The 13,108-nt window shown below is 40.0% G+C and overlaps 1 protein-coding gene across 1 annotated transcript; it reads left to right on the top strand.

Annotated features, from left to right (window-relative positions):
• The first annotated feature begins 2,208 nt into the window (after positions 1-2,208).
• On the top strand, positions 2,209-6,011 carry LOC124793056 (UPF0687 protein C20orf27 homolog). The gene is made up of 3 exons (XM_047257991.1): positions 2,209-2,368; positions 2,445-2,819; positions 5,712-6,011. Exons 1-3 carry the CDS (start codon positions 2,356-2,358, stop codon positions 5,810-5,812), a joined length of 489 nt encoding a protein of 162 aa, XP_047113947.1. The 5' UTR covers positions 2,209-2,355; the 3' UTR covers positions 5,813-6,011.
• Positions 6,012-13,108: the final 7,097 nt, after the last annotated feature.

The following is a 13,108-nucleotide window of genomic DNA, read 5'->3' as shown; positions in this document are numbered from 1 at the left end:
AGCTTCTATTCTCTTCTTGCCCAAACTATTTATTGTCCATGTTTAACTTCCATACATGGCTCCACTCCATACAAATACTTTCAGAAACGACTTCCTGACACTTAAATCTATACTCGATGTTAACAAATTTCTCTTCTTCAGAAACGCTTTCCTTGCCATTGCCAGTCTACATTTTATATCCTCTCTACTTCGACCATCATCAGTTATTTTGCTCCACAAATAGCAAAACTCCTTTAATACTTTATGTGTCTCATTTTCTAATCTAATTCCCTCAGCATCACCCGACTTAATTCGACTACGTTCCATTATCCTCGTTTTGCTTTTGTTGATGTTCATCTTATATCCTTCTTTCAAGACACTGTCCATTCGTTCAACTGCTCTTCCAAGTCCTTTGCTGTCTCTGACAGAATTACAATGTCATCAGCGAACCTCAAAGTTTTTATTTCTTCTCCCTGGATTTTAATACCTACTCCAAATTTTTCTTTTGTTTCCTTTACTGCTTGCTCAATATACAGATTGAATAACATCGGGGAGAGGCTACAACCCTTTCTTGCTCCCTTCCCAACCACTGCTTCCCTTTCATGTCCCTCGGCTCTTATAACTTCCATCTGGTTTCTGTACAAATTGTAAATAGCCTTTCGCTCCCTGTATTTTACCCCTGCCACCTTCAGAATTTGAAAGAGGGTTTTCCAGTCAAATCTTTTGGGGTAGGAAAAAAATTTCTGTGGCAAGCGACTACACTCTGGTACAGCAACCTCAAAGTCTACTTAATTATTCAGAAACGGAGGAAATTCTCAACATAGAACATAATGCGGGAAAACCAATTTCTGTGTTATATGAAATAAAAAGAAATATGGAATCATTTGCTTTGAGCAACATTACGGATGAGAGTAGAAATCAAGCAGAATACAAGCAACATAGTTACAATACAATTCTGTGTGCAAAAACACAAGAATGCGTAATCAGTAACACAATGCGATAGAACAAGCTTCTATTTACTACGAAACAAAAATGGGAGACTTTATATCACCCAATAAGGAAACGGCATGATAAACGTGCGGCAGTCCAAGTGATGCAGCAACAAACCAGCGTCGTATTACAGTACGTTCTTATGTGAGTTTCACCGCATGCCTGAAACTGGTGGTGTAATTAGTCGACTGATTTGCTGGTTTATGTAATCTACTGATCCACACCGGTCTGAGCACTTATGGAAAGAGTCAAGATACAGTACTCAGAAACATTCTGTGCAGTACAGCTGTTCATTATTAGTAAAGGAAAGGGGACAGATTGTTCAACTCACAACTTTCGATTGAATCTCGCTGTTTCTGAGATCATCGTTTTAGCACGTGTTAATAATTGCAATACCTGAGCATGGTGATCTGCTGGGTCATTACTTTAGCATGAGTAAATGATTGTGACACCTGAGGAAGATGATATACTGCTGTCTACGTCATCACCAGTCAATGAAACGTATCATTTAAGTACCTAGGGGGCCGAGTAAATAGTAATAGTAATGTATCCATCCAAGAATCGTTTAACATTGGTGCAGGATTTATCAGCTTAGTATAGGAAAAAACTTAAATCATATAATTATATTAATGAAAGGCCAGGGCAGGAGATCGTCTGTGATCTTGTTGAAAGGACGATTCTGCATCTGCCTGAAGTGATTTAGGATAACTCTCATCAGCGTTGCTGCACGGGTCATGGGTCTTCTCCTTTCCGAATCTGAAACCAGCGTCTTAACAAATACATAAAATCAGTTGGTTTGTACAAATGAAGGAACTAAGAAACGAAACCTCTCTTACTTCTCAAAAGCAGTGTTGTGTTTGAGATGTAGAGAGAAAAGCGACAATAAGCCATTTAGTAAAACAGCATTTGACGTTTTTGCCATGCTGACATGCTTGTATAGTGCCAGTCTGTTTCAGATATATTCTTCTGAATACCAATATGTGACTGAATCATCACTCTGTAAAACTACCAACGATTCGGCCGCCAGGCAGCATTCATTATGGTGTACTATGACGGACACCTGCTATAATGACGTAAACGTCGGTCGTTTCATAGTGTTATGACGCGATCATACAAAAGTTTTACTGAAACCAATTCCAGCCACAAAATCCTACGCTCTTATATGCCAGTAAATCATGTACACATGCAAGCTGGCTAGCATGAATCATGAGAAAAGTTTTGCAACCGCTCTCGGGTATCTTTGCTCAAAGCCCTCAATTGTTCAGTTGCATCTGGCGTCAAATACGCGTGTGTTGTGGTGAAGTTGTCACTGTTGTGTAAATAGCGTTTGAAGAGGTGTTTGTGGTTTAGTAATCGATCAAGAAGGTGGTTGTTGATGTAGCTGAAATGTGTGAAAAGGGTATATTTTCTTTTGTCTGATATACGTTGTAGTAGTGTATATAGTTTTCCCGTTTTTAATTTGTTTCCTTTTGCAGAAAGTCATCATGTTCATTTTGGCGAGGATACGGAGACGTTTGGGAAGGATAATGAAATCATCGTGAAGTGCACAGGTTCTAATACTGTTACTGCCCAGTTAGGATTTTTGAAGTTAGGTCACAAATACGAAATAAAATTTGATGTGCCATGTAGTGTTTGCGACTTCAGGCCGTCCGAGTACTTAGATGTGTCATGCTTCTCGGACATTCCAAATAAAAATTGTTATCTTATTGCCGCAGTTGTTGAGAGTGAAGCTGTGCATATTGCGGTACACCTAGTAGCTTATAAGGAGAAACTGCTAAAGGAAGAGATTCGCATTACAGAGCCTACCCGCCAGAAAGGATTTACCATTCACCTGTTGGCTAGAGTGCTAGGTGTGTTACGTTTATTTCACCAATACATTAGCCTACAAATTTTTTGTTTGTTTGCTGTGTGATGTCTGCTCGTGTCAGCCGATGTTATTTAGATAAATTTTAACTGTAACACTATAAATATTAAACAGTCCCAGTCGAATCTGAATGTAAGTCTTATAAAATTGCGTTCTTTATTTGTTGTTTGAATCGCTAATCTGAAGAGACTGTCATTTTGAATTATTGAGCTTCAAAAATTTTTTGTATGTATGTGAAAGGAAAATGATGTTTCCACAGTCGTTGCTCCATTAACAAAAAAAAAAAATAAATAAATAAAAAATAAAATTGTGCACTCTTTATGATCTGGGTAATTGAATGTATTTGTTGCCTGCAACGTTTTCATATTTTTTTCATTAATCTGTAATAATCCCTTTACTCATGCTATGAGAGAAATGGTTGCATTTCATTGGTTGTTCCAAAGTTACCCTGTGTTATATATCCTGTTAATGGTCTCCCATCTTCAACCCTTAGACTCATATTATTAAGAAAAAAATCATAGTATATTTACCACTATATGCCTAGCTGTTTCTCAGACATTACATTTGTTCGACAAGTGAGATGTTCCTGGTACAGTGTGACAACTATAATATTCCTTTTAGGGAAGCTCACTATTCACAGGGTCAGTAGATGGTCTGTAGGAAGTATAAGGAACAGAAATTGTGCTATAATGTGGTAGAAGCACCACCCTTCCAAGCCCCCTCCATGAAATCTTAGTAGTTATGACAGAGTAGGACCAGTACCAGTCATGTACGAAGTGGAGGAAGAATGATCACTCAAACACCTCTGTGTGCACTGTAATTAGTCCAGTGTTGTCTCTGTTGTGAATGATATCCAGAAGTATGTTTTTAGCATCTTTACCCGATAATGACCCTTGAAACTGTGTAATTAGGAGTTCATATGATAATTGGTGCCTGTCTTTTAGCATGTCTGATCAGGCTTGTCACAATTTCTGTCGTGTTCCCCTGTGTCAAACAAACGTCTGTTCCTTGTCCTCCATTAGTCCTGTTTGGTGTGGGCCGCAAGCTTGAGCATTAATCTAAGATACGATACACAAGTGTTGAGTAAGCAGTGTCATTCGTAGATTGTCTGCATTTGAGTGGCAATGATCTTGTTATTGATGTGGTAACAGTTTCAGATTGGTTTCTCTGCGTTTCTCATTTTTGTGTGTGTGTGTGTGTGTGTGTGTGTGTGTGTGTGTGTGTGTGTGTGTGAGAGAGAGAGAGAGACTGTCCCACCACCTTTTCTTAACCTTGTGGTGCATGATTTTCACTGTCAGTCATGAGGCATGAAAATGCATACGTGGCACAACACCAGTAGGGAGTGCCCATTACAGTGGAGTATGAGCATCTGCAGCCATTGGACTGATTGGAAACCCCAGAAAAGTGACCCATTAACAGCTGTCCATTGTAGTTGAGGCTGTGTGCCACATGGCTAACATAATAAAGGAAATGTTTGGTCAAAAGTAGTGGGACAGCAAATCTAAGTTCCTATACAAGACGTATGCTTTTGTGTTATTACACTGGCAGGTGTCTGATGTGTTGGCAATTTTAGCAGACTGAAAACTTGCTCGTTATAATGCATTGTGTCCCCCCCCCCCCCCCCAAAGTTTTGCACAATGAAAATTTCAGTGCTGTCGATTGGTGCCTGGTTTACTTACATGGCAGAGTCAGTTGTGGTGTTAGATTCTTGTTCCTATTGGAAGATTACAGAAGTGTCTGATTCCACCCGTGTGCTTTGACCCATGACGTTATCAATATGGTGGAAATGGCTATTCTAAGCGTCTCTAATGGCACCTATGATGTCACTACATACACACGGCAACAAACATGAAAATACTTACAAATAAGACTATGACATCTCCCTTCTAAAATGCAATCAAACTAATGGAACAACTGTGGGAAATGGGGGTTTTAGGGAGAGTACAAGCTGAAAAACACACCACAATAAAAACAAAAAATGATGAACAAAAAAAAATTATAAAATCTACAGGAATCGGACATTTCCCGTGACCTATATAGGTCAACCACAGCTGACGATACCAAAACACCAATGCCTATAGCAAAAACTATGGAAATTGTAATCAGACAGTTCCCTTGAGCACAGTTGGTGATACCAAAACACCAATACCTGCATACAAAACTACGAAAATTGGAATTGGTCATTTCCCTTGACCTACATAGATCAACCATAACTATTGATACGAAAAAACCAACATCTACAACTACAAAAAACAAAACCACAACACCTCAAAAATTCGAAAGTCAAATATCCCTACATAAATTAAAACACATTCAATGCACAATAAATACACAATGCATTACAACTTGCAAAAAATTGACCCCCCCCCCCCCAAAAAAAAAAAAAAAAAAATAAATAAAATAAAATAAATTGGTTACCACCAACAATTTAAAAAAAAAAACACACACACACAAGGGCGCCATCAGGCACAACAAGACGACATCTACAAACACAATCAACTCATAAACTCCGCACCTTAATGACGTCACACACTGCAACACCCTTATGTCATGGTTCAAAGCAGACGAGTGGAATCTGATGCTTGTGTTGACCTCCTATTGGTTACAAATCTTTGAAATTTTCTCTATTATACATCTCAAACAGATTGCATACATTTAAAATATTTTTATTTTTAATTTTTTTAGTGCTTACCAATTGATTTGGTTTAATTCCTGTTGGAAAGTCTTAATGAAGCAACTACTCATCATGATTGTTAATGTTCTTTAGTTGCATTTGGTGCAGGCTATATATAACCCCCTGTTAGGTGCTATTCTGCATCATATGATCACATATTATAATGAACTACTTTGAAATGACTTTTTATTTGATTTATTTCAGGAAAGAACAAAGGAACTCCTTTGCTGCGTAATGGTGTCCGTTGCATAGGTGTTGAATCAATGGATGAAGATTCAGAAGCTTCTGACTGGCAAGGCTTTTGAGAAATTAATTGTAATAAAGCTCCCTCCTTAAAAATGTGCTATTGGTAAGATTATATAAATGTTTGCCTGTATTAATGAACTGATGTAAATATTTCACACATCTATTTTGTGATATCCCCTGTGGGAATATTTTTCACAGGGCTATTCAATTTGTATTTATTTTGAAGTGAAATACAAATTTAGTTTCACTTGTTACGGATTTCCAAGTTTTTTTGGAGTCAAAGTGTTGCCCTTTGTTTTTGTTACCATACATTTAAGTAAGAAGGTTTTCTTGTTAGTTTATAAGATCTTAATAATCACTGACATGCTCGAGTTCACATGTGGCTGTGTTATGGCAAGTCTGTGGGAGATACATGGCCAGAAGCCAGTGCATTAAAGTTTGTGTGTGCAGGATGTAGCTTTCAGGTTATAGAAAGTGTGCAGTATTATTCCATATTATTGGCAGAGTTTAAGAAGCTGCTGCCTGTTCAACAGTCACAGCCAGGGACAATGAGGAGTTGCATGCTTGACTACCTATGCCATTTACTGAAATAATGGAAGTCATTTGTGACTGTTAACAGTGTTTGCCCTGGGCACCAAGGACAATCGTGCACCGCCCTGGCATTTCAGAGTGGTATCGGGGGTCAGTGTCTCTGTAATCAGAGGGAGAGCTACACTTGCAGTGTGGCATCGGAGCCAGAGCCCGCAGTGCGTACGTGTAGGGTCTGAGAGACCATCTTGTGTTTGTATGGTGACTGTCAGGGGGTCGAAGTGTAGGAGTTGTCATTATAGGAAGGTTACGTTTGTGAAACAGGTGAACCAGTGGATTTGTCACATTTAAGGTTAATGCTAGGGTTGTAATCACTCTAATTTACTTGGGCATTCTCTCCCTTGTGCTGAATTGTTTTACTTGTAATTGTTTGTGGCGTACAGCTACAAGAATTCAGTTGGCTTATGATTATAAAGAAGTAGTAGGTTGATAGATCACTCTGCAACTACCTGTTCTGTCTATGTTAATATTGTTATTTTGCCTTGTTTTTTCGTCTCATAAAAATGAGTAAAGGTGAGGCAGTACCAAAATCTGAGACACAAGGCGTCACCAAAGATGAGGCCATAGAATCATTAGTGAATCAAGTAGCTCAGTTGAGGGCAGATGAATTAACTTTACGTTGTAGTTTAGCAGAGAAATGTGATGAAGTAGAGTTGGTGTACAAGGAAATCGATAGGTTGAGGGAGGTGGGAGATCAAAGACACATCTTTGGGTCAAATGTCAAGAGTTTTAATTGTAGCCAAATGGGGTAAGTGCAAAGGCAGTGCTACTAACCATGACGAAGTGATGGGGATAACAGGCATTACCAGGAATTTAATGGGAATGGTAGTAGAGGAGCTATAGATCAGCAACGGGGGTAGTATTAGAGATGGTTCAGGGGGGTAGGCCTGGTCTGTTAAACTTTAGAGGAACCCCAGATCATCGATAGGGTTACTGGTAGAGGTAGTTCAGGGCATAGGACTGGTCTGTTTAACTTTGGAGGGAACCCCAGGGCCACCAACAGGAGTTCCCAGTAAAAGTAAATTCGTAAAAAAATGAATACATAGATGGGATGTGCCATAATGGGTGTAATAAATAGTAGAGAATATAAAGTTTTGTTGGATATGGGGATGCATGTGTCAGTGTCCTTGAAAGAATTAGTATATAGGAGGAGGAGGTGGAACCCACCATGGTACAAGTTGCATGGAATATAGGATAATGATATATGACCAAGGGGACCAGTAATGATGAATTTTTCATTTGAGACTAGAGAATTTAGACAGTGTGCAAAAAGCAGCATGTCCTGGGGTTAGACTTTCTGCATCAACCTTGTACCTTAATTGACCTTCGCCGACGATGTGTAGTGTATCTTAGCGGGAGGGCATTCTGGCCGGGGGAAACTGTTATCAATGTTGATTTGCCATATGGCGCATCTGGTATATAGGACAATCCAGTTAAACCACAAGCAATTACACTAAGGCCTGATTCTCATAATTGCGTGTCAGAAGGCACTGGAAAGCCTCTGTGGATGAATGTGGACTCTCAGTTGCCAGTTAATCTTTATGTATAGTGGAATACATTATGGATAATGAAATACTGGATGCAACCTATTGTTTAGTGAAGTGAAGTATTGTACACCTACAGCATATGGGCGGAGGCAAGGTAGTACCCATCTGTATACATGATTTTGGCACTGAGGAAGTGAAGTTATTGAAAGGTACGTTGTTGCCCATGTAAGTGATTCTGGATGTGGAAGATTACCATACAGAGTGTATAGACCATGGATTAATACAGGAGGCTACTAGAACTACATTTCATGAGAAATTGAAGTATTTAAAGGGAATAGAGAGGACACTGCATGTGTTGTGCAGTTATTCAGAGGTAGAGTGGAAGCACATCCATGTCAGAAAGTGGTGATCAAGCAGAAACCGTGTTTTCAGAGATCAGATTTACAGTGGATATACTCAGTATATGACTATGTGTTAGTGGTAGCCAATTGTTATGAACAAGAGAGGCTCATTGGAGTGAAATGTTTAAACACAACCACAACTGGATTGGCCATACAATGTTTCCTTAATGTCATGTGGGAACCCATTATGGACCATTCATTAAGTCAGTTGCTAGCTGCACAAGTAGGGCAAATTACAGCAGAACAATTGTTGCAACATGTAAGAGAAAGCAGACCTCAAGTAACAACGACCTTAACTGTCACAATTTGTATTGCCAATAGTGACTGATTTTGCTTGCCTTAGCCTTTATGTATTTGAGATGACGAGGCATTCAGGGTGCTGATCCAGGGACAATTCAAGTACCAGTAGATTATAATCCCCGAGCAGCTGACAAAGAGTAGTTTGTTAAGTTCAGGACAGTTTGATAATCATCTAGTAAAGAGGAACAATGAAACTAGTAATAAGTGTATTTGTCTGTCAGTTAAGAGGCAGACATACCTTAGTATAAGACTGGTCAAAGTAAGACCCGTGGGACCAGTTCTTCACCATAGCGGAGGGCAGTGTAGTGCTGCTACCCGGTCTTTCGACATGGAAGCCACTGTTGAGTGTTGCATTAACAGCCTTGTGGCTGCCAGTGTGGTGACACGTTGTTCACAGTACCGGACGTGCCAGTGGATTGCTAACAAGGGAAAGCCCCTATTGCACCCCCACTCAGATGTAGTGGTAAGATGGCCCAGTGGACAGCTGTCAGAACCTGAACAGAGATGAAGCATGAAAACAGGAAGGTATACTAAATTGTGAAAAAAAAGAAGCAAAATAGAAACAGTGAATGGTTGAAGGACAAGAGTGCAATACAGAGCCATCTCAAAGAGTGGCAGTGTTATGGTCAGTATTGGACTGCCATGCAGGTGAGCTGTTTTCAGACTTCCCTTATGTTAGTAATTTATTTATTTATTCTGTTCACTGTATTCAAATTTGTGTCTGTGTCACGATGTAACGCCCATTTGTAACAGCAAGGTGTAAGGAAGGGACCTATAAAGACAGTTGATTCTGTACAACTACTCTGTTAGCAGCCAAAAGGAAATAGCTTCTGAATGGGTACCACAAACATTTGATGACAATGCAACAAGTCAACTGAATCCTCAAGTAGGAGACAAATCTGGCGTGTCACACGCAGCATTAGTGACTGTCTGTGTCTCATTCTGATAGGAATCTCTTATCGACACCCCTAATTTGTGTGACAGGTAACTGAGTGAGACATGCCTCCTTGTCCGATTTAAGTGTTCATATAAATGTGAATGTGATCACTCTCAAGGAAATGATGAAAACATAATAGTTTGCTACGTAAGCTGCAATAAATGAATGTAACAGTTTCAAAATCATGCTGTTTCTGTGTGATCTGTCAAAACATGTTTTTAACTATTTTGAAGTTGCTTTCCATTTTGGAAGTTTTGACTCTTGAATTCCTTTGTTGTACCATAGTTCACATCCGTCTATTTCTTGTTTTCATTTCTGTGAAACATCTGTGTGGTATCTCATCTGCTCTCACTATTCATCACATAACTTGCGATGGTAATGTATTCTTACACATGATTTGATCTACAACCAGTGTATAGTATGACAACTGCCAAGACTACAGAAAGAGAACAAACATTTCAGTGACAGGACGGATAATTCATAATGTGAAAAAATAAATAAATGAAGAGCACAAGAGAGATATGAACACAACTCGCCTGAATGGCAGTCTAACATTGTAACCACTTAACTATGACACTGTTGCTGTTTTAGCCTTCTCGATATTGCTTGTCTTGTCCTTCAACCATTTACTGTTTCCGTTTTGGTTCTTTTTTTCCCCCACAGTTCAGTATACCTTCCTGTTTCCATGCTTGATTGATGTTCCATTTTTGAAGGCTATCCAGTGAGTCGTCTTACCATTAAATCTAAGGGGTTATGCGATGGGGAGTTTCCCTCGTAAGCGAGGAATAGCAGAGGTTAGCAGTAAATGGCACCGCACAGCTGTAACGCATGTACTAAGTGGGACAGTATCACCACACCAGGGCAAGTTTCCTGCTGCCAGGTTTTAGTGAAACAAATGGGCGCTGAAGGCATACGAATAAGTCTGGATTTTAAGGCAGGGATCACTTCTTATCACCAGAAACCAGCAGCACCACCGCGATACCAGTGTGATGCAGGAGAGTGAGGTGACACTTGTTGCCACTGATGTCAATGGCTGTGGCCTCTAAAGGCTGCTGGCCTCAGCTGCATAGGGTGCTGGCTCAGTAGCTCAGGGCTGAAGCTGCCTCTTGTTCATCAACCCAGCCCTTTCCAATGTAATTTAAGCTTCCTGATGTGATGTGACTCTTCTTCAGTTCTGGATTGCTCAAATAAACTAAGTCTCCAGTGCAGTATTTTGGTATAACAGCTACGTGTTCATGTTGAACGGCTTCCTGGAAAAATGACATGATTTGAGCCTTTATGTGCTTCCATACTTCATGTAGTTTGGTGACTAAGTTCCTGCTGTGCTTTTGCTGCTGCCTCTTGCTGGTATTGTGAAGTCAAAAAGCGAGGTCATTTGCCTTCTGTAGACGATTTCAAAAGGGTGAATTGTTTGTTGGTGTGAACATTGGTGTAGTGAGCACTGAACATACGTGGTATGTAGGTGTTCTATGAATCGTGCTTACTAACAACATTTTCACAAGGGTTTAATGAGTTGTTTCCACTCGGCCACATCCTTCTGGATGAGCTGGTGTTGTCCTTAGCTTATCAATCTTCAGTGACCTGTGTACCAGTCAGAAGAAAAATTGCTAATTACAAAAGAAGGTGAACTGTATTTTAAAATCCAGTCTTTAACAAACAAATACATGCACCACAGTCTCAGCACCTTGGTGTGGGATTGGTGTCATTAATAGATATCTTGAAAAATGGTCCAGTATAGTCAGTGTATAATGATTTCCACTTTTTGTTTTTGGTAGGGTCCCCTACAATATCAAGACCTACTCATTCAATGTGTGTACTTGTTTCTGGTAGTACTTGAAGAGGTGCTTTGGTTTGCTCACATCAGTCCGCTTAATGCATGAGTCATTACAAGAAACATTTACATTTACTATTGTAGACTTCAGCTTTCCAGTTAGCTCACCAATAGATTTGTACTATTCGCAAGTTAGTTTCTCTCTTATCACTGTGTGCTGACAATAGACTATCATAACATTCTTATAACACTTGTTATCATAGGGCTTCAGGTTCAGTGATACTGTTTCCTTTAACAGGGGTCTTGTACAATATCCCATCAGCAATGTTGAATTTAGGATCTTGTTTCCAGGACTGACACTGCATGTCAGCCTCCCTGACTGTTTATTAATTCGTCTTCTCCGTTAGTTGTGAAACGTATTTTGACTATTGTGTAATTTCATGGGTCAATGAACTACTGTGAACTGGTACTCACTTAAATTTAAGGCCCATCTAGTTAACCTATGCTAGGGCCCTTCAGGTTGAGCAGCCACTTCAGTGAAATGTGATCAGTCACTACAGTGAATTCTTGGCCACCTAAGAAACATCAATTGTAATTTATGCTATAGACAGTAGTTCCCTTTCTTCCTTTTCTGGTGTTGAGAAATTGCATTCAGCTCTGTTCATAAAATGGGAAGCAAATGAAACTGGATGCTTTTCTCCATTGATTTCCTGTGATAAAATCACCCCAACAGCATCAGTAGCTCGGATGAAGGGTTTTGAGAAATCTGGATGATCCAATATGAAAGTTCTTGTCAAAGTAGTTATCAAAGTTTCCATTGCTAGTGAACATTCAGAACTCCAAGTAAACAGTGCTTTTTTTTTTCTCAGTGGTTGAGTCATTGGTTGTGCTGTGTCAGCGTAACCCCTAAATGTGTTGTCGGTTGAAATTCACAGTGCCTCGGAATGCTTGCAGGTCCTTTATATTCCTTGGTTCTGGATAGTTCTTCGCATCTTCTACCAATTTTAAGTTAGGGTGAACTCCATCTGTGATTATCCTGTGTCCTAAATAGTCTACTTCTAATTAACTGACTGACTGACTGACTGACTAACTAACTAACTAACTAACTAACTCCGCCCAAACAGGCCATGAAGGCCAATGGTACCAACTGGCTGCCATGTCTTTCTCAGCCCACAGGCGTCAGTGGATGCGGATATGGAGGGGCTTGTGGTCAACACACTGCTCTCCCGGCGGTATGTCAGTATATGAAACCAGAGCCACTACTTCTCAGTCAAGTAGCTCCTCAGTTTGCTTCATAAGAGCAGAATGCACTCCGCTTGCCAACAGTGCACAGCAGACCGGATGGTAACCCTCCAAGTTCTAGCCCATCTCGACAATGCTTAACTTCGGTGATCTGAAGGGAACCGGTGTTACCACTGCAGCTAGGTCGTTGGCAAGTAATCTACTTCAGGAACAGCAAAATGACATTTTGACATGTACAGGAAAAGATTACTGCTGCACAGTCTCTCAAATACTGCTTGTAGCCTTTCAGCATTTTGTTGCATATCTGAGCAGAAAATAAAACAAAGGAAAATCTAGGATGGAATGTAAAAATACCAGGGAAAGAAAGTTGCTACTCACCATATAGTGGATATGCTGAGTCACGATAGGCACAACAAAAAGATTCACACAATTATAGCTTTCGGCGATTAAGTCCTTTGTCAGCAGTAGACACTCATAAATGAGCGCGAGCGAGCGCGCGCACACACACACACACACACACACACACACACACACACACACACACACACACTAACGTACGCGCAAACGCAACTGCAGTCACAGAAACTGTGGTTTCAGCTCTCACGTGTGTGTGTGCAACTTTCCTTCTC

Source organism: Schistocerca piceifrons, chromosome 1 (assembly GCF_021461385.2).
Source record: "Schistocerca piceifrons isolate TAMUIC-IGC-003096 chromosome 1, iqSchPice1.1, whole genome shotgun sequence".
Taxonomy (NCBI): Eukaryota; Metazoa; Arthropoda; class Insecta; order Orthoptera; family Acrididae; genus Schistocerca; species Schistocerca piceifrons.
The sequence above is the reverse complement of the archived record's forward strand: the minus strand, read 5'-3'. Positions and strand labels throughout refer to the sequence as shown.

Coding starts and splice junctions, on each gene's coding strand:
- LOC124793056 (XM_047257991.1), top strand. Junction 2,820..5,711: donor CCTGTTGGCTAGAGTGCTAG/GTGTGTTACGTT, acceptor GATTTATTTCAG/GAAAGAACAAAGGAACTCCT.